Source organism: Trichosurus vulpecula, chromosome 5 (genome assembly GCF_011100635.1).
Source record: "Trichosurus vulpecula isolate mTriVul1 chromosome 5, mTriVul1.pri, whole genome shotgun sequence".
NCBI lineage: Eukaryota > Metazoa > Chordata > Mammalia > Diprotodontia > Phalangeridae > Trichosurus > Trichosurus vulpecula.
Genome location: NC_050577.1, coordinates 16,766,058 through 16,787,536, shown reverse-complemented (window position 1 = coordinate 16,787,536; position 21,479 = coordinate 16,766,058). Strand labels below are relative to the sequence as shown.

At 46.0% G+C, this 21,479-nt stretch overlaps 1 protein-coding gene across 1 annotated transcript in view; it reads left to right on the top strand.

The window, feature by feature from the left end:
• The first annotated feature begins 4,961 nt into the window (after window positions 1-4,961).
• The window catches only part of C5H7orf31 (chromosome 5 C7orf31 homolog), a 42,970-nt gene continuing 26,452 nt past the window's right edge, over window positions 4,962-21,479 (top strand). The window contains exons 1-4 of the mRNA XM_036758748.1: window positions 4,962-5,140; window positions 7,013-7,166; window positions 15,082-15,258; window positions 19,432-19,503. Coding sequence (XP_036614643.1) covers window positions 7,033-7,166; window positions 15,082-15,258; window positions 19,432-19,503 — 383 coding nt within the window. The 5' untranslated portion in view covers window positions 4,962-5,140; window positions 7,013-7,032. The remainder of the gene's footprint in view (window positions 5,141-7,012; window positions 7,167-15,081; window positions 15,259-19,431; window positions 19,504-21,479) is intronic.

The following is a 21,479-nucleotide window of genomic DNA, read 5'->3' as shown; positions in this document are numbered from 1 at the left end:
TTATATGGTCCTTTAAACGCTAGCTGGGTTACCTCGGTCAAAGCAGCAAGAGGGAATATAAAAAGCACTGGATTTGGAGTCAAAGGACCTGGGTTTGAGTTCTGGTTTTTCTACTTTGGGACCTTAAGCAAATCGCCTTTTCTGGGTCTCAACTTCCTCATCTGTTAAATGGGGATAGGGCAGCCTAAAAGACCCCCAAAGTCTAAATCTATAGTCCTGTGTTCCCTTGCCAGGGCCTCAGTTTTCTTATCTGTGAAATGGAAGTTGAGGTGTCCTAGGCAATCCCTAAAGTCTTTTATAACAGCAGTAACAGTAATAACAATAGCCATCCTTCACATAGTGCCAGACCTTGTGCTAAGCGCTTTACAGTGATTATCTCATTTGTTCCTCACAGCCCCCTCAGGAGGTAGGTGCTATTGACTTGCCCAGGGTCACACAGCTAAAGAGCATCTGAGGCTGGATTTGAACCCAGGTCCAGGGCTCTCTCCACTGAACCACCTAGCTGCTGCTACGACATTAACTATTACAATAATTGCTAGCATTTATATAAAGCTTTAAGGTTACAGAGTTCTTGGCTGAAATCTTCCTGCTCTCAGTCTAAGATCATATGTTCCCTACCTGGGTCTCAGTTTCCTAATCTGTAAAATAATAATATTAAACAACATCTGCGTGGTATTTTAAAGTCCGTTTGGTGGTCCCAGCTGCCTAGGAGGGAGGTGCTATTGTATTATATTAATATATATATATATATATTATATTGTTATTTTATTTTTATTATTATTATTATTTTCCAGTGGCATATATTATTATTATATTATTATTATTATATTAATGTATTATACTGTAATACATGCCACTATGTAATTATAACACACACTGGCTCTATAACAGACTAATATACTAGTATGTTGCACTACTTAATATACCGTATTAATTAATGCCAATATTACTGTGCTGCTTTTTCATGATATACTAATATGTTATCTTACCTCATGGATGAGGAAGGGAGGGCTGAGAGAGGCTGAGGAACTTGCCCAGGGTGACCTATTCAGTAAAAATCTGAGGTAGGATTTGAACTCAAGCCTTTCTGACTTTGGGTCCAAGTCTCTCCCAGCTGGCTCAGTAGAAGATTTTTCATCCCTTTCAGCTCTAATTCCACGATCCCTTTATGAGTTTCGATTTCCTCATCGGCAGATTGAAGTAAGTTGAGCTCACTGGCCTCTAAGCTCCTGGACCCCGTGGCCGTTAATATGTCCTGCATCCTGGGGAGGTCCACCCCCAGCAGCCAGGGGCAGTGGGCTCTTCCTCAGACAGGGCGGGGTGCGATGGGGGGAGGCCAGAGGGGCTGAGCTTTGTTCTGTGATCTTGAAAGCTACCAAGATGCTTCAAAGGTTGCCGTGGGTTTCTAGGGCTCATTTATTCCGGTTTTCTCTGGCCAACGAATGATAGCATTGGTCACATTTACGTGGGTCCAGAGGAAGCCATAGCTCTCATGCTCTCCTAGCCCGGGAGGCCAAATTCATTACTTCTGGGCTTCACCATCGATTAGCATCAATAGGCACACGAAATTTCCCAGGACAGCCCCCAGCCCAGTTTCTTAGTGGATGGTATAAAGGGGGAAGGGGGAGTGTGAAAAAAAAAAACTTCCCTGCTCCCATGAGAAAGCCTTTCATTTTCCTGCCTGCATGTCCCGATGATAGCAAGAAGTAAGCCCAGCGAAGAATGGCTTTGTGCTTGTCTCTGAAAAAGACAGTTCTTTGTCTTTGGGGCTGGCTCCATGACTTCGAGGTAAATGATTGTCTTTTTCTAAAACTGCTGCCTGATAATCATTCTTCAAAAGATGGGTCAGTTGTGGGCCTTCTCCCCCAAAGAGATGCTGACCAAGGAAGTCATTTCTCAGAAACCGGAGTTTTTTTTCTGAAGGGTAGAATTAATTCTATCCGTAGATAGTCCCTTTCATTGTTCTGGGTAAAGGCTAACTTGGATGCATCAGACGCCAAGAAAAGGAAATTTGTTCCATTCGGGGGAAGGCCCATGTGACCCAGAATCACCACTGTGACTTTAGTATAAGTGCATGGGGTGGTAATCCCCTTGTAATTCACTGCTTCTAATCTGTAGAAGTGTGGGAAATCAAGTTTGTTAGAACTGTACCTAAACTGTGAGTCAATAGGCTTTGAGGGATTCTCCCAGGAGTAAAGAGCATTAGCTATCTAGTGCAGGGACTGAGAGCCACTTTGGCCAATCAGAGAGCCTGACTTGTTACTTCCTGATTCTCAGCTGTGTTGGAAGTGAGGCTGCCAGCTAGCATCGAGTCCTGCAGTCTAACTGACTCAACCCAGCTTCCTCCAGTGGACTTCCTACCAATGAGCACTGCAGTGACCTGGCTCTGTGGATTCCCGGCTCTGCAGATTTGGAGAACAGAAGACTCTCAGGGTCCAGACGGAACTTAGGAAACATTTAGTTAGACCCTTTCATCTCAGACAAGAGAAAATCTAGGTCCAGAGAGGGAAGGCCCAGGGATGCCACAATCAAAAGAAAAAAATTAGGTGAGACCTAAAGAAATTAGGGGGCAGCTAGAGGACAGAGTGCCTGGCCTGGAGCCTGGAAGACTACTGTTCCTGAGTTCAAATCCAGCCTCAGACACTTATTAGATGTGTGCACCTGGACAAGTCACATCACCCTGTTTGCCTCAGTTTCCTCATCTGTAAAATGAGCCAGAGAAGAAAATGGCAAAGCACTCCAGGATCTTTGCCAAGGAAACCTCAAATGGGGTCCTGGAGAATCGGACACAACTAAACAACAACAAAGAAATGAGGTTATGAGAAAGTCATTGCTAATAAGAACAGAAAAGATAGTCTGGGCCTCCTAGTTTGGGGGGAAGGAGATGTGACCAGTGGAGGCACTCAGATTGGAGTTCTCACTGTCAATTCCTTTCTCACAAACTGATTTCTATAGGTCTCACCTATTTTTTTCCAACCATGGCCTTAGCAACTCTGAACCGTCCTTCTCTGTATATCAGAGTGGGTCTGACTCAGCCAGGGGCTCTCAATCCGTTCTATGTCCTGGACCCCTTTGGTGGAATGGGGAAGCTTCTGGATCCCTTCTCTAAATATTTCTCCATAGTTGAAGGAAAGGCGTTTAAATGTCAAAGGTTTCCCTCATCCAAGTTCGTGGATCCCCTGAAGTCTATCCTAGGGAGGGTCTGCTCAGGTTAAGAACCTCTGACCACTCGGTGATGGCTGAGCTGTCCTCCAGTCACTGAATTACCCCAATCTGGCCAGCTGTCACCTCCAGGCTCACCGCCAAGGGCCTCCCAGCAGGACGCTAGCCCCATCACTAAGCAAAAAAAAATTTCCTCATTTTGATCGAAAGGTTTAATTCTGCAATTGCCGAAGCCAACAGAAAGAATGTTGTTTTTTTTTAATTGCCCTCCTGCTGGGCAGCCCATCCGCTTGCTGGCGCTCAGGCCCTGCGAGATCTTCATTTCTTTGATTCTTTTGAGTCTTAGGAATGCTTTAAATCTGCCAATCAATACTGATGAGGCGCCGGGACGGCCGATTTAATTTGCAAAAACAATGCGGAGCAGCACGAAGCTTCTGACATGAATACACTATCAGTGCTTTCCTTCACTAACCCAATGAGCCATTGATTAAGGGCCTACTACGCACGAGACGAGACAATAAATAAAGATAGGACAGAAATGAAAACTCCTGAGACTTTGTTTTACGTTTGAGAAATCTCCAGCACAGTCAACAGCGTGTGAGTGCAAACATTAACCCCGAAACGATTATTTACTGAACCTTTCAGGGAAACGCAGGCCCAAAGTGGCGCCAGTTGGTGACAAATGACGCATCTGCTAGGTAATGGCAGCAGGCATGATGTCCCACCTGAAGCCGCGCTCTAACCCCAGCAATGCTGAGGGGGCACCAGCTGCCAGCCCTCTCTGGGCATGCTCTGGGCCCCGCTTCACCTCGGCGGTGCTGACCATCTAACGCAAGCTCTAACAAAGACTATTTCACCAGGGCCACGCAGGCAGACTCCCCCTGAATGCGACACTTCTTTTCAGGGTCCCATCGTCTATCTCAGAGAAGGGCTGAGCTTTGTCTAGGGTCCTTCTCCCCCCACCCAATTTGCCCCAGTCTCAGGCCCGGTTCTGTTTGGGCTTTACCACAGAACCTCATCTAGGGTCTTTGGGTGCCCATCCACTGAGCTCAGCACAAGTGAGGTGTAAAGAGCGCCCGCGCCCGCCCCGTCGATTCTCTCCTGAACCAACGTGAGTACTTCACAATTGAATCTCCGTTAAGAGCAGCCCAACCCGTCTACATCTTCTCCTCATACCAGCGCCGCCCCCTTAAGCACGTTGCTTTCTCCCTGCAAATCGTGTAACTAACTTAGTGGGCTGCTCTCCCCATCAACACCCTCCCCTCAGACCTAGCCGCTCCCCCCAGACGCCTCTTACACATATTCCCCTCTCCCTGGAAAGCGTGTAACTTGGTGGGCTGCCCGCCTGGTCTGCACTCTTTCCTCAGACTCAGCTGCTCTTCTCCTTACACACATTTCCCTCTCCCTGGAAAGCGGGTAACCTAGTGGACTGTCCTCCCGGTCTAAGTAGCTGAAGTCTTTCTAGTGCTTTACCAGAATCTGGGCTCTCAGGATCCCTCCCCCCTGCCAGCCAGCCACACCCACTGCCTCCTGCCCACTGTGCCCCTTGCCCACGAGTATTTTCGAGCTCAGCCAGAGGTAGGGTTCCCTCTCGGCCAGTCCCTTCGCCTAGCTCCGTGGCAAGTTGCCCGTCCCGTCTAGGCAAGACCCCAGTCTAACCTCCGCGTTCAGCCATAAGACGTTCATTGAGCCTGTCTAGCCCCCTCCACTGAGCGCATCAAACAGTTGTCACAGTTACGGTCACGGTCACAGTCACAGGCGGGCCCCAGTACAAAGTTTATTTAGCAGCTGCACCCTGTGCTCACTTCACACCCATGAACACCCCCCGCACCTCCCCACGCACGCTGCTTGCGAACTCTCTGGAGTCACAGACTGCAGCAGCTCCAGGACCGAATCCTGCGCGCGTTCGCGCGTGGGGCTCCTCTGCGGGGTGGAGGGAGGGGAAGGAAAGCCTCTTCGTCCTGTCCTGATGTGTGAGGTGCGTGGGAAGCTCGTCTGCCAAACTCGTGGGTCGGGGGAAGTTCGCCTGGGTGTGGATGGAGGGGCCAGGCTTTGCTTCCCCATTTCCCTGGCCACTGATGGTCAGCCAACTCTTCTGGGGCTCCCTGCACCCGCCCCGCAGCAGAAGGAGGAGATAGGGTCCCGAAAGGTGGGCAGGTCACTTGAGGGACCAACTCACCAGAGTCCCAGGGAAGCCTACCTGAGATTTGCTTAGTGCTTCCTTCTCAAAGTCATGGGAGGTCTGTGTGACCTTGGTCCCTTCGCTTCCTTTGCAGCTTTCTCTTCTCTAAAATGAAGGGGTTGGACTAATTGGCCTCTGAGGTCCTTTCTATGTCCACCCCACTGGATGGATAATTTGTTACATTTATAGTTATTGCAGAGAGAGACAGACAGATGGACAGAAAGTCTCTGACCTCAGACACTTATTAGCTGTGTGACCCTGGGCAAGTCACTTAACCTTGTTTGCCTCGGTTTCTTCATCTGTAAAATGAGCTGGAGAAGGAAATGACAAATCACTCCAGGATCTTTGCCAAGAAAACCCCACATGGGGTCATGGAGAGTAGGATATGACTGAAATGGCTGAACAACAAAATATACATATATGTATACATACACAGACACAAGTAAACACACACACACACATAGGTACATCCTCTGAGCTAGAGAGATTCACAGGATCCTAGATTATAGAACTGGGATCCCCGTTCTCCAGATCTCATTTGGAAAGAGCAAGAGTCTAAGGAAGCAGACCTGGATTTGTTCACATTTTATGACTGACTCAGCTGTGTGACCCCAGTCCTGTAAAATGAAGATCACATGACCTGTAGGAGCCACACTGGTTATTGTGAGGCCTAAAGGAGAATGGGGGGGGGGTGCAGTGGAAAAGTCTCCAACCAACTCTTTTATTTGACTATAACGTGAATGTTCGAAGGATCCTTTGGCAAAATGCTTGAGATCAGGACTTGAGTATTTTCTTCGGGAAATCCTAGGACCACACATCCAAAGCTAGAAGGAACCTCAGAGGCCCAGGAAGGATGTGACTGGTGACTAAGGTCAAACAGAGCATGGCAGAAGAGGCAGGTTTTGAACAGGTGTCTTTTCAAGTCTGAAGCTTCTTTCCATTCATTGACTTCCAGAGGTTTTTCTTCCCTTCCCTTCCCTCCCCTCCCCTCCCCTTCCCTTCCCTTCACTTCCCTCCCCTCCCCAGCCCCCCCCTCCCCAGCCCTTCCCTTCCCTTCCCTTCCCTTCCATTCCCTTCCCTTCCCTTCCCTTCCCTTCCCTTCCCTTCCCTTCCCTTCCCTTCCCTTCCCTTCCCTTCCCTTCCCTTTCCTTCTTTTTTTCTGAAGTGTGGTAATTAAGAGGGATTCTATTGAGAGGTTTCTGCTGTCTACAGAAATATTATTACTTCACTTGAGAATGTGTTCCACTCTGGGGATTGTTTCCTGTTAAAAGTCACCCCCCACAGACCATCATAGATTTAGAGATGAGAGGGTCCTTAGAGGCCACTGGGCTGAGTCTGATCCCCTCATTTTACACATCAGGAAAACAACCCGTAGAGGTGAGTGACTTGCCCAGGCTCACACAGCTAGTAAGTGTGGGAGCTGGGGATTCCAAGGTCTGATCTTCCTCCAAGTGCAGGGCTCTATCTCCTGTGCCCTCTACCCTCCATTCCTTTAGCAAAGAACATATAGACATGTGGTGCCCTCAATGGTGACGAAACTGATCAGTATGCGTGTAGCTTGTGGAACATGTGTGTGGGGATGGTTCCACTGGATTAATTATTAATTAATTATTAATTAATTGACCTGTGAACCTCATGTCAACTTGATCTTCCTTTCCCCTTTATTAGACATTTTTAACTGAGGAGCTATGGAGCCGTGTCATGACTTATCCCACTATTATAGACAACTGGAAGGCACTGACATTTTGTCCAACACTTTAGCTTCCAATAAAATCCACACGCCACTGCAAATCCCACCACGGGCAACTGCATCAGAGGACAGGTAAGGCAAAAAGAAAGCCTCTATCCCCTTGGGAAGAGTCTGAGGCACACGACCATCTCTGGAAGAAGTCTGGAGATAATGGCTGTCTAAGACCTGGGTTTAGGTCTGGTTCTGCTATTTACCTGCAACAGCTTGGCTAAGAAATTAAAACTTTCACTAAAAATGAGGAAAAAATTAATGAACTTAGCAAGGATGCAAGCAAGGGATCAGTATGGGTCAATTAACCAATATGCAAATTTATTAAGTGCTTGCTAGGTGGCAGGCATTGTACTAGAAGCTGGGGGCGGGGCGGGAGTGGCATGAGTTGAAGGAGGTGGGGAGGTACCATTGATAAACCCTGCCCTCAAGGAACATGTATTCTCTAGCTGGAGACAACATGTGCTATTGTACACACAGGAAAAATAAATATACCTAAAACAAATTCAAGGAGGGAAAGACACCAACAGATGGGGTAACAAGTATGGGGAGGCAGAAAAAGCGCTAGTTTGGAACATAAGTTCAAATACTGATTCTACTGTGTATGCCTTTTGTGACCCTGGACAAACCATTTGCCCTACCTGAGACTCAGTTTCCTCATCTGTAAAATGGGGAGGGGGTGTCAAATCAGTCCCCTCCAGCTCTAACATTTTCTGATTCTGTGTACATCACAGTCAAAGCCATGGCTATGTTCTAGTTGAGACCACAAGTTTAATAACAATAATAATAATGATAATAATAAAATGTTTTGTCTTTATTCTGCAACTGGGTATCTAAGCATTCAGAATAATTCTTGTAGCATCTACAGCCATTAGGAACTTTTAGAAAGATGCCTCTTAAAATAAAAAATGAGGAAACACAATGCATCTGTCACAGGAGAAAGAATGAGTGACAAAAAAAAAAAATCTGCTTCCAGTGAGAAGGCTGAAGAAATCCTGCATCTGTCACCTTAAAAATACTATGAGAATACAGCATTCATTGGGTTATCATGCAAACCTGGCACAGGTGCCAGAAAATATACCCACTGATGAATTCTAGCTGTATATAATGCATTTAGTGCCTCCCTTTATAAATTGATCTGTTAAGCAACTTTTTGGTGGGAAGGGGAGAAAAGGGAGGGTTATTTTAGAGATATAGGAAACAAGTACAATGTTTCACCAGGAGTAACATTCTGCTAAAGAATTCTGAGACTGTTGCTAATAGCTGTGGTCTCAGCTCCCCACCACAGAGGGTCACTCCATCTGATTAGCATTTTTCTTTCATCTTTGATTTCATTTGGCCCCAGTTGTGATTTACTCGGAAGTTTTCAGGTGGTCAAGCAAAATCCATAAGTAGGATCCCATAGCTAGAACTGGAAGGAACCCATGATGAAATCTAGTGCAACCTCCGATTTGACAGATGAGGAAACCAGGGCCCCTTAGAGAAGGGACTTGGTCAGGGTCACGCAACTAGCAATGACAGATCCGGGTTCCATGATCTTGGATATAGTGGGAAGGACCTCAGAGACCATCGACTCCCACCCCTGCCCATTTTACAGATGAGGAAACTGAGAAATTAGGAAGAAAGTTTCTCACTAGGAGTTCCCTATGCCAATGAGATCACAATACAATCTGTTTTAAAAAGTGATTTGAATATCTAAAGGGCTATATTGTACATGTGTGTGTATCTATGTTTGTATGTATATGTATGTGTGTGGAGGGGGAGAGGAAGGGAAAGGGAAGCATCATTAGGAAGCTCACCTGGAAGCCAGGAATAGCTGGGTTCAAGTCCAATTCTGACATATCCTGGCTATGTGATCAACCATATGTAGGTCACTTAACTTGTCCAGGTGCCAAGCAACTCTCAAGGCTAGAAGTTACAGAGAAGATGACCAAGCTGCATCAGGGGAGGGTATTTCCTCCTGTGGCACTTCCCCATTATAAAGAAGTTACGAGTATGAGAGGTAGACAGACAGATAGATAGATAGATAGATAGATAGATAGATAGATAGATGGATGGATGGATGAATGGGCGGACAGATGGGTGGACGGATGGAGGGATGGATGGATGGATGGAGGGATGGATGGATGGATGGATGGATGGATGGAGGGAGGGAGGGATGGATGGATGGATGGATGGATGGATGGATGGATGGATGGACAAGCAGATGATATAGTGGTAGATCGATAGGTGTAAATGATAGCTAGACAGATAGATTGGTAGATATGTAGATGAGAGAGAGAGAGAAAGAGAGAGAGCAGCTAGGTGGTACTATGAAAAGATTACTGGGCCCGGGGTCAGAAAAACCTGAGTTCAAATCAAATCTCAGACACTTACCAGCTGTGTGACCCTGGGGAAGTCGCTGAATCCCTGTTTACCTCAGTTTCCCCATCTGTTAAATATGGGTAATAATAGTATCTACATCCCAGAGTTATTGTGAGGATCAAATGAGATAATTGTAAAACACTTAGCACAGTGCCTGGCACACAGTAAGTGTTATATAAATATTAACTGTTATTATCACTATTATTACTGCAGAGACAGGGAGGCAGACAGATGGATAAATAGATGATAGATGAATGGACAGACAGTGCATAAAGACAGACAGCTAGATGGATAAATAGATGATGGATGGACAGACAGTGCATAGAGACAGATAGATGGATAAATAGATGATGGATGGACAGATAGTGGGATAGAGACAGGCAGATAAATGGATAGATAGATGATAGATGGATGGACAGATAGAGGGATAGAGACAGGCAGGCAGACAGATGGATGATAGCTGGATGGACAGATGGTTGGGCAGACAGATAAATGCATAGAGAGACAGACGTGTATATCAGGACTAGTCACTACAGCCAGGGAACTCAGGATGACAGAACTCTCCCCACCCATGTGGATCTGTAACTGACATTTTTCAGGCTTGAAGAGTCCCCCAATGCACTTAGGAGTTCAACCACTTGTTCAGGGTCACAAAATGAGGATATCGCAGGTGGGATTTGAATGCAGGTCTTCTGGACTCTGAGGCTGGCTCTCTGTCCACAAAGCCTGCTATGAAAGTCAGCTCTGCTTATTAACATGCTGGCAATGTTGCTCACACAGTAGTGCGTATTTCTGGGAAGCTTAAGTCTGCCTAATTTCATTGAGCGCTGATAACATCCATGCCAGCCTGGTGGAGGGAGTCTTTCCGCTTTCTAGCACTTTTAGACCCTGTTCTTGGACAGCAGGTGACACGGAGGCACACCAGAAATCACCTCCACTCTCCCTACTGGTCACTCCTGGGCCTCTTTACTGTAGGTGGGGGTGGGGCTTGGGGGCTAGATGACTCCGTAGGCGTCCATCATCTCTTAGTGTCTGTGGTTGAACTCACATCCCAGGACCGAATCGCTCAGCCATGTTCCCTTAAGCGCTCCGCGGCTCCCGCTTGTAATTGGGCTCATCGGCCACTAGGTGCCACTGTTGCTCGTCGGGTGGTGAGACGTCTGACAGATGTGGGTCCCTTTTAGAAAAATGGTGTTTTTGTACAATTTGAAGAAATTAAGAGAAATAAAACTCCATCAAAGCAATTAGAGAAGAGAGTGTTTGCAGCCAGAACGCAGCGTGGTGTCGAGTCAAGCATCAGATGAGGAGTCGGATTGTTCTGCGGGACTTCTTAACAGGGGTCCGCGATCCTGGCGGGGCTGGGGAGGGGGCGTCCATGAACTTGTTGACGGGGAACAAGTTCCATCTTTATTATCCTTGTTCTCTAACTGAAATCCAGCGTTTCCTTCCATTTAAAAATAGATAAACAATTATCTAGATTTAAAAAAATAAGTTTTAAAATACTACTTTTAAAAACTACTTTCTTGAAAAAGGGTGCATGAGCTTCACTAGATGGCTGGAAGGAGGGGGAGGAGTCCGTGGAAAATAGGTTAAGAACGCCCCGGGGGCTCTGGTCGAACGCCCCGGGGGCTCTGGTCCAACCCCCTTCATTTCGCCCGCGTGGAAGGCCAAGCCCAGAGAGGGAGAGCTGCCGGCCCAGACTCACCCAGGGGGCAAAGGGGAACATCAGGAGGACTATTTTTCGGTTTGTATATGGATCTCAGTTGGTGGTACGATGCCTTACCTATATAGTGGGCCCCTAATAAATGCTCACTGGATCAGACTGGAGTAGTAAGTAGCAGAGCTGGCTGTCAAATCCAGGTCCTTTGACTTCAATTACGTGCTCATCAGCCTTGTTTCTTTTTCTTTATGGAATCCCTACATTGCAGTCCGAAGAAAAGAAGGCAGGATTTTAGAGTCAGAAGTTTTTGTTGTTCAGTCGTTTTCCAATCATGTTCGACTCTCTGTGACCCCATTTGGGGTTTTCTTGGGAAGACACTGCAGTAGTTTGCCATTTCCTTCTCCAACTCATTTTACAGATGAAGAAACTGAGACAAACAGGGTAAAGTGACTTACCCCGGGTCACACAGCTAATTAAGTGTCTGAGGCCAGATTTGAACTCAGGAAGATGAGTGTTCCTGACTCCAGGCTCTATTCCACTGTACCTAAATATCAGATCCTGCTTTGGTCACTTGAGACTGGCATGACTCTGGGCAAGTCATTAAACCTTAACTTCCCTGATCCTCAGTCTGTAAAATGATGATTAGATTAGGTACCCTTCACCCCTCAGAAATTCTAGCTCTGTGTTGGTCTCAGAGGTCCTCCAGTCCATTCGACAATGGACCTGATGAGTGAAGTAGCATGAGCAGAGGGAAAGGTCTGGACCTGGAGCCAGGAGAAGCTGGGTTTCAAGACAGCCTCTGACACCACAGGGCTATTCTCTTGACTATTCTGATCCTCAGTTTCCTCATCTTGTAAAGTGGAGATAGTAATACTTCTAATAGCTACCTCATTGTGATGCTCAAATGAGATGATGGGTGTAAAATACTTTGGGAGCTACAAAGTGTTACAGAAATGTCAGTAATTGTTATTAATATTAATACAATCCTCTAAGCCAGGCACAGGGGTGCATTGGGTCATTATCTCAGCTACCAGGCAGGCTGGAGCTGGTAGATCCTTCCTTAAGGTAGGGAGCTTTAAGCTGCTGTACCAATCAGGTGTCTGCTCCAACTTTGGCATTAACATGGTAAGCCTCCTGGACTGGGCATCCACCAGGTTGCCTAAACAGGGGCAAACCAGCCAGGGTCCCAAAATGGTGGTGAAGGTCAAAGGCCCTCTGACAGTCAGAGTGGAATCAGCCCTGGGAGTAGGTCCCACACTTGTAGCCTGGGTAAGATGGAGAGACTCAGTCTTTGAGGGAAAACAAGTCCTCTAGTCTTTGTTAAAGACCCAAGGTGAAGGAAGAACCTATTTCCTGCTGAGGCAGCCACCCATCCCACTTGGATAACTCTTATTGTTAGGAATTCACCCATTCCTCCTAGCCATGTCCTCTGAGACCGAACAGAACGAGGCAATATAAACACTCCAGTCTCATCCCTCCAACACACAAGAGATTCCTGCAAATACTTGAAAACAGCTATTCAGCTCCCCCAGTCAAGTCCCCAGCTCTGCCCCATCCTGACTGGGTGACCCTGGACATGTCCTTTTACCTCTCAGGGACCCTAAGTGACTCCTTGAGACTCTCTGGAACAAACAGCAGCAGATCTCCAATGGTAAAGGCTGTTCCCTCACTGGGAGCTGTCTACACCAACTATAGAAGTCAGTGAATACCAGCTCCGTGCCAGGCACTGTGCCAAGCCTTTGTGATACAAAGAAAGGCAAAAGAACTCGGTCCCTGTCTGTGAGAAGCTCAAGTTCTAATGGGGGGTTAACTGTACATACAAGACACACTATGTAAGTAGGAAACTGTCCATCACAATTCCAGATAAAATGATAACAATGAAGATTATGATGATGATGAAGGTGATGACAGTGACATTCATGTAATGCTTTAAGATTTTCCCATTGCTTATGATATGCCAGGCACCGGACTGGGTGCTGGGTACACAAACACAGAAATGAGATGGTCTCTACCCTCAAGGACTGAAGACCAACATTCAACCAAATGTCACGATCACACTTACTGCTAGCCTATGGGACCTTGGGACAGTCACTTCTTACATGGGGTTTCAGTTTCCCCAGAATCTAGCACAGTCTTGGGCACATAGGTGCTTAATAAATGCTCATTGGTTGGTCAGTGGTGAGACAGGAATCAAACCCAGGCATTTTGCTTCCAAACTCAACACCTATTCTGCTGTGCCTTTCTACTTCTCATAAAGCCCATGGTCACAAAAAGAGTTAACTGTCAAGGCCATAATTTGAACTCAAATCTCCTGACTCCTACTCAGGCACATACTTTCTGCTCCTACCCCCACCCCCCCCATGCTGGTAGCTTTCTGTCAGGCTGGGCTCATTTCCAGCAGTTTGGGTTCCCACAGACCAGAGCAAGTACCCCAACTTCTTTGATTTTTAAGCCCAGCTAACCCACTCCCTCCCTGAGCCTCCCAGAGGAAGGGAAATCAGCCTGCCTTCTCTGACCATGCCTGTGAAACAAGCTTCCCCCATTCCTCCGAGTCCTAGGTTTGTCCTTTCTCCAGGTCTTCCAGGTGTGGCCATTTGGCTGGACCCGCACGTTTCTCATGGGGGGCCTGCCCAGTACAGAATGAAGTAGGACTTCTTATTTCCTGTGGCAATCAATCTATTGATGCTCCCTTTGATTTGCATGAGATTCATGCAAAGAGGAGGAGGAGGCGGAGGGGGAGGGGGAGGGGAGAGGAAGAGGAGGAGGAGGAGGCAAGAGAGATGGAGAGGAAAGTAGAGGAGAGGAGGGGAGGGGAGGGAGAGGAGGAGCTATTGGGTTAAAGGTCTGTCTTTGTGTCAAGAAGGCCTGGATTCAAGTCCTGCCTCTGAGACAGGCTAGTTGTGTGACTCTGGGTTAAACACTTGACTTTTCAGTGTCCCAGGCATCTCTGAAAGGTGCTGGATTTTCCAACATTCTATACTGGCAAAGTGTCCTTTGAGCAATATACTATGAGGCTGGGGCCTTCTGGGGAAGGGGACATCTCTGGAGGCAGGAATGTTTCACAAGACATCAAGGGGTTGAGTCATAGGCAGATCTCAATGGCAGGTAACTATCGTTCTCTCCAAAAGCATAGCAGACTCTTATAAGCCATTGGGAATTTCTTCCCTTCCCACTGGGCCAACAGTGGAGGTACAAATAGCGCTCTCCTCTCCGCTGCTCTGAAAATTCTATTCAAGTTCCTTCTTAGTCTGCGGGCCGCCCGTCTCCTAAACCCGGCGCTCTGGGAAACGGGAAACCCAAGAGCCGAGCCTCAGCCTTAATTCCGGTTAGTTGTTCTTTTAAAAAGGTTGTCATTGAACACCCCTGGGGTAGATGCTCCATGTATGTCCACGTATGTGTGTATGTACTTTCTGTGTTGCTTGTATATGTATATGCATGTGCATGTGTGTGTGTATACACATATATATATATATTTGTCTCTAGTGTGTATGTGTGTATGCTTGTTGGGGAGAGAGGAGAAAGAGGAAAGGAGTTAGCCATGAGACCACAAGCCCCCACTGAAGGGACCTCTCTTACTCTCCTCCCCCACATACCATCTACACCATGAGGATCATGCTGAGGAAGGAAAGCCATTGGGAGCACGTTGTTCCCCCGCTCTCCACTTGCCCACATTTTCATTCACCCACCAACCTCACCAAATAATACCCAACCTGTCACTTCTATTCAATCCCCTATTACATTCTAGTACTTGTCCCCCCAGGGTGGTTTCCATACATCCCCTTTGCCGTGCACTCCAGCCATCTGCCTAATTCCTGACATCCTCCTAGCATTGCATTCCCCCCCTACTTCTACAGCTTCTGTCCATGACAACCAGGCCACCTGCCTCACCCCCAACAGTGACCCAGACTTCTAGACATTGAGAAGTTTAAATAATAACAGCTTTGGTGAAATCAATCATGCTTTCTTTATATATAGATATCAGGAATTCAGGCAATCACACCGAGTACCTCAACTCCCATGGGGAACAGAACGGGAATATGGCGCCATGGTACCAATTTCACTGCCAGAAGAGCACAGACCAAAATCGGAGCCTCCTCGCTTATTCAGCAAAGGACACAAGCATTATGGCTTTGGTGGAGACCCATGGCCAAGGTACATGGGGTTTTTATGGGGTTTGTTTTCCCTTTGGTCCTAGTTAATTGTGTCCTCCCTTCTTTACCCTCCCCCCAAAACCCATCTCATTAAATAAAATCATACAGAATATAAGAAATGACTGGAACAAAGAGGGGAAAGGACCAAGCTTGGTGTAATTGTGATATGACATATTTGATATTTAAGTAATGATATAGACAGAATCTAGTCTCCTAAGAATTCCATCCCCCATAAGCCTGTGTGAAGCCCAGGAGGTACTGACACTTACCTTAGCATGGGTCCCCTAGGTGGTGCTATAGTGCACAGAACACTAAGCCTGGAGTCAGGATGACTCATCTTCCTGAGTTCAAATCTGGCCTCAGACACTTAATAGATATGTGACTCCAGGCAAGTCATTTAACCCTGTTTGCCTCAGCTTCCTCATTTGTAAAATAAGCTGGGGAAGGAAATAGCAAACTGCTCCAGTATCTCTGCCGAGAAAACTCCAAGTGGGATCATGGAGAGTCAGACACAACAGAAACAAATGAACAGCAAATGCATCTGCAGCACACAGCATCATCCAGTATAATCGACATAGGCTGATGGGGGATGGAGTCCCCAAAGAGATCATGTGTCCCCTATATAAGTGCAAAGCATTCCTACTGCAAGCAGCTGAATGAGCTGAATGAGCCTTGCCTCTTTCCTCCTCTGTCCAGCCCCTCCCCAGGAAGTCCCAATTGTCCCCCTTAATGTATAGATGTATAGATCAGTATAGATGCCTGTCAGGTGTCCCCGGGTCCCCTTCATTCCCCCACCAAGCTGCATCCCAGGTGATGCCCGCTTCTGGTGCTCCTGGCACCCTCCAGGCAGGTCTAACCTCTCTAAAAGCCAGGGTTGACCTCAATACTTTTCTCCAGAATGACTCACTGTCATGTTCTCATCTTTAAGGAGACAGACACATTTATTCTCTGTGACTGGGAACTATTAAGTGTCTTATTTCTGCAATGAAAGTTTAATATTCCAGTTCCTACAGACTGGAAAAAGCTATGCAACTAATGGGGAGCTGGCTCCGGTAGTATTATGTATAGCCCTAAATTTAAAACCCTCCCATATTGTCCAAAATGGGGTCTCCCGGTGACTAAGAAAAGTCCCCAGTTCTGGGCACCAGAAAGCGGAGTCATCTGTAAAGCAGATTCATGTCTTTGTGTGATCAGTATGTAAAACCAAAAACAAACTTCATCGATCTGGATGCTTCCACCTCCGTTTATTAGACTTTTTAGTGCTGAATAGAATAAGTGTTTTATGATAAAAATATCAGTGATTCAACTTTGGACTAAGGTGGTTTCATCTGTCCTAGTGTGGCCTAAAGTCGTGGTGTGCTCCTCAGGGGACCATGCTCCAAGCCTGAAGGTCAGGTAAACCTAGATCGAGATGCAGACCTATGCTGGCTTCCCTAATGTACCATTAGGTGGTAACCCATTCAGAACAGCCATAAGCGGTTTTTTCAATGGGTGGTTGAGAACAGTATTGATGAGTTAACCATCAGCACTTCCCAGGAGCTCCCCGAGGTGTACCCACCCTCCTTTCCATATCTCCCCTTCAAGCCTTCTCAGAGGATCCTTTGAACACTGGAGGGAGAGGTCTTCCCTATTCATGGGATCCAGTGAAACGGATGTCCTGTCTCTCTGTTCCCCTTGACCCTAACCCTATAATCAGCTTTTTTCCTTTCCAGGGCCTTCATGTTCTTGAGAATGGAAATGATGGTAACTTAAAAAAAAAGAAATCATATTCTCTGCATCTTAATTAGTTTATTAAAAAACATCTTCCCTAATATGTTTTGCATGATTTCACATGCATAATTGATATCCTGTTGCTTGCCTTCTCAGCGAGTGGAGGGAAGAAGAGAATTTGGAACTCAAGAAAATGTTTTAAAAGAGTGTTAGAAATAAATAAATAATATTTTTTAAAAGGGATCATCCCTGCTCATAGTGAGAGGCAGGAGGCCTGGCACCTACTAGCTCTATATCCAGGGCTATGCTGGGAAATGTTTCACAACCACCTCTCCAAAAGGAGACACTGTGAAGTTCGATGCACATTATTTCTCTCTATCACTTTCTTAAGTCTGAACAGTTGCCAAAACAATAAATCAAGCCCTGATTTGTAACATCTGCCTATTTCCAAGGTGTAAATGTTTACACTAAACATTTAACAACCAGTTTCCCGGAGCCAGAGTGAGCTGACTCCAACACAGCTTATGCCTCTTCCAGTTCTGAGTCTCAGTTTCTCCATCTGCAAAATGGCAGATAGTGATACATATGTGGCAGTGGCCGTCCCTTAGTGGGGGAAGTATGCCCAGAACCGCCCTGCCTCACTCCCGGGGAACTAGGAGGGGCCCAGTTTCAGGCATGAGCTACTGCAGGGGTGGCTGCTATAGCCTGGGCACAATGGTGCTCTCTCAGGCTCATTGGTGATTAGGAAACATAGCACAGAAGAGGCTGGTTTGGGGGGTTAGGCGGTTTGGGGGCTTTGGGGGCTTTTTTGTTTTGTTTTGTTTTTTAACCACTGAACTGAATGAATTGTCCCCATATGAAAACCCCGTTGAATCCCTGGTGCTTTGGCAATTCACTCATCATTGTATTCAAAGAATAAAAATGCCCGTTGAAATGTCCTTCCATGTGAGGGGATGGAATGTGGCCCATTGTAAAGAGGGATGAAAAAATCTGACTCTTCCATCACCCACAAATAACTGCAAAATCCTGAGCACTGGGGATGCCTGGGCTATAATCAGGGCCTGGAAGCTTCTCAAAGAAAGAAGGAAGTGAATGATAAATGCTGTTCTTCCTGGTCTTTATTCTCCAAAGGAAAGCACTTGTTTCATTCTCAGCTTTGGGAGCTTAAAGGCATTGAATCCACATTCTCCACCTTGTGTTTGGGCATGCACAGAATAGACTTTATTGTTCAAGGGGTGGATCTGTTAACAAGAATTGTTAGATGCCTACTGTGTGCCCAGCCCTGGGCCAGGCACTGAAGATACAAAGAATGAAATCATCTCTTCTCTGAAGAAGCTTCCATCCTCATGGAATGAGCCACAGATAGTGGATGGGATGCAGTAGCTGAGTCCCCTTTTATACAATGAAGTCATGAGGACTGCAGCAATGAATTCCCCCTGGCCCCTCTTACCCCCAAGACTTCAGAGACCCAAAGTCCTCCTCCATCTTTATGGTCAGGCTGGGGAAACCATGACAGAGCATGGGCAGTATCTCTGAGAGAGCTTCTGCTCACTGAGGGGGTTGCCAGCTAAAGAAAATCTCATTACCCAGCCCTGCTGGATGTCAAACACAGCCCCCTTAAGGGAATTGGCTCCTGGTGGGTCCTGCCATATTTTATTCCTAATGAGCAAAAATCCTTGAAGAGAAGAAGGACTTAAGCACGATGCAATGAAGTCAGCATGGTACGTGGCATGTGGTACGTGGTACATGGAAAGAACTTTGGATCTGGAGGCAAAGGACCTTGGTTCAAGTGGCAACTCTACTGCTTACTTCCTTGGGCAAGTGACCTGGGGCAAGTCACTGAACCTTCTCTGGGTCTCAGCTTCTTCATCTGTCAAAATTAAAGGTTGGATAAGATAAGACCTCCAAGATCCCTTCCATCTTTAGACCTATGACCCTATGATTTTGTGAGTTTAGGTGCCACATTGCCAAATTGCTGAAAAAAATAACTAAAAAAAATCATTACTTTAAAAACAATTCACTTGCACATTTGGAAATGAAGGCGACATCAGCACAATAAAAAATCATTTACCCGTTAGCTTTTATCCTGCAAATATAGAATCCCTGAGAAAATGGAAAACCCAGAGCAGACAAAGCGATAGAAAATGGTACTTGGCAGATACCGTGCCCTGCTCTAAAATGACTTATCACTGCTCGAATTCCCAGGAACCTTTGTCTTCATGGCATATACCACCGCCCAGGAGAATGTAACCTCCTCGAGGGCAGGAGGAACTCTTTTGTCTTTGGACCTTAGGGCCTTAGCACCGTCTCTGGCATGTACTAAGATGCCTCATGTTGGATGGATTGAAATGAACATTTTCATGTGTTTGGTGAGGTTCCGACAACTTTCTTCTCCGAGGACTGAGAAAAGGGCTCCTTGTGGGTTGGACTCTAAAACTAAACAAACGTTTTTCTTTTCTTTCAGAGGTGTTCCCATCCAACAGTTCTATCATGTGACCCAGAACAAGAAGAGTAACCTTTATAACAATGACTCCTTGTAAGTTTTAGTCGGCTGTGAGGATGCTGGAAGCTTTTCTGGGGTGGAGGGAGATCGCTGTGTAGCACAAACGTTTCATGTTCTTCTAGGAGATTAAAAAGTGACGACTAAAAAAGGGAATTTGTAAGTTGATAAGCAGAATGTCAGATCATTTATAGTCATCAGAAAATAGCTTGGGAGTGGCATGTTAGGAGCTCTGATTCCTGGTCAGAGGGCTTTTATCCCGGTCATTTCTGGTACAGGAACAAGAGAACCAAACTGGGGTCAGGGATCCTGGATTCTAGGCCTTGTTCTATCGTCTCTTCTTGTGAGACCTGAGGAAGCAGGTGATAACTTCATGATTCTCCATCTGCTTCCTACCTTTCTTTTGTAGACGTCTATTGAATCCATCTCAGACAGAAGATTGACTGTGGAACAAACAAGCTGGAATTCCAATATAGCATGATTCTGCTGGTAGAAAGTCCTTCCTTGTGTCTGGCCTAAGAGCCCCTAATTTATCTTGCATGAGCCCAGTTATTTATGAGTTGTCTCTCCAATTAGCCTGCAAGCTCCCTGAGGGTGAGATCAGGGTTTTCCCTTTTCTTTGTATCACGTGGCACAGTAGACAAGTGCCTGCTCAGAGAGGCTCCTTTAAGGTCATGAGGTTGGGCCAGACCCAAAATGTCACAGGATTTCCAAGTCCCCAGCACAGGAGGAGCCCTGGCAAACATCAACAAGCCAGAGAGTGATTATCTCAGGGACCAAAGGCCTTATAAATGCTTGCTGACTAACTGCTTCATTTTATGCTAAAAGCCCCCAGTTGTCCAGCCCAAATATTCTGGCTTCTTTTAGCCTTCTCTTGTAGATATTATTTTCTATTTTTATACACAACTATTTAGGGTGTGTGTGGCATGCCATATGCATATCCCAAATAAAAGTAAGCTATTTTATTGTTAATTAGGTAGAAAAGCTCATCATTCTTACAGGAAGACTTAAGTGAACACAGAAATAGAAATAAAATTATTATGGGGTTCCTTTTTGGGGGGTTAGCTAAATTGTGATTTCATGGGTTAGCAAATTCCATAGGTTGCTGCTCCACGCTAGTAAATAAATAGATTATTATTTTTGTTATCACTTTTAATATGCAGGGTGTCCCAGAAATCTTAGTGTGGTTTTAAGCTTTCACAGCTTAAATGCATGCATATTTATAGATACACACCTTGCCTTCTACCTTCTTCCAAAACCAATGTGTAGTGTTAGCATTTGCACACTTTTTAAATCTAGAATCTCTCAGAGTTGTCCAAAGGCCCTTCCACCTTGAATATTCTAAAGTTCTAGGGTAAAGTGTCTGTTTCTTTTTTTTATTTGAAACATCTTTTGTAACTTTTTTGAGAAATTGAAATGTCAATATCGACATTGGCCACTGGAGGGCACCAGAAGCACATGCAATGAGCAACTGGTCCTGCTACTTTTTTCAGGGATGCTGGGCTGCCTGAGTCTGGTCCTTGCAAAGCAGATGTATAATCTTTCAGCAGGACAGGAAAATTGATGAGCTGGTTTAGGTTCAGGAAATGGGCTGTCTGAGCCTCTGCGGGCTGCAGTCCATCATTTGGGGAGTTTGCAGTGTGCTTTGGGTATTTAGCTGACTGACGGCATCCAATTTATTTTCAGTTTGATTTGCCAGCCTGGCCCAAGTATTTTAAAGAGACTTTCTTGGATAGTAACATAGCTAGAGGGAGTTTCCTTACCGGGAGCTCTTTACATCCCAGTCACAGATGGAATAGAAAATTAACCCAGCGCCAAGATACACTTGTCGTTTGAACGCCCAACAGGATGAGAATATAGTCCATTTATAAATGGAAGAATGCTCTGTGGTTTAGTGAGAGAGTGCTAGAGGACCTGGATTCAGATCCCATCTTTGACACTTAGTACCTGTGTGACCACAGACCAGTCTCTGGTCCTCAGTTTCCTGATCTGTAAAATAAGAAAAACAAGCC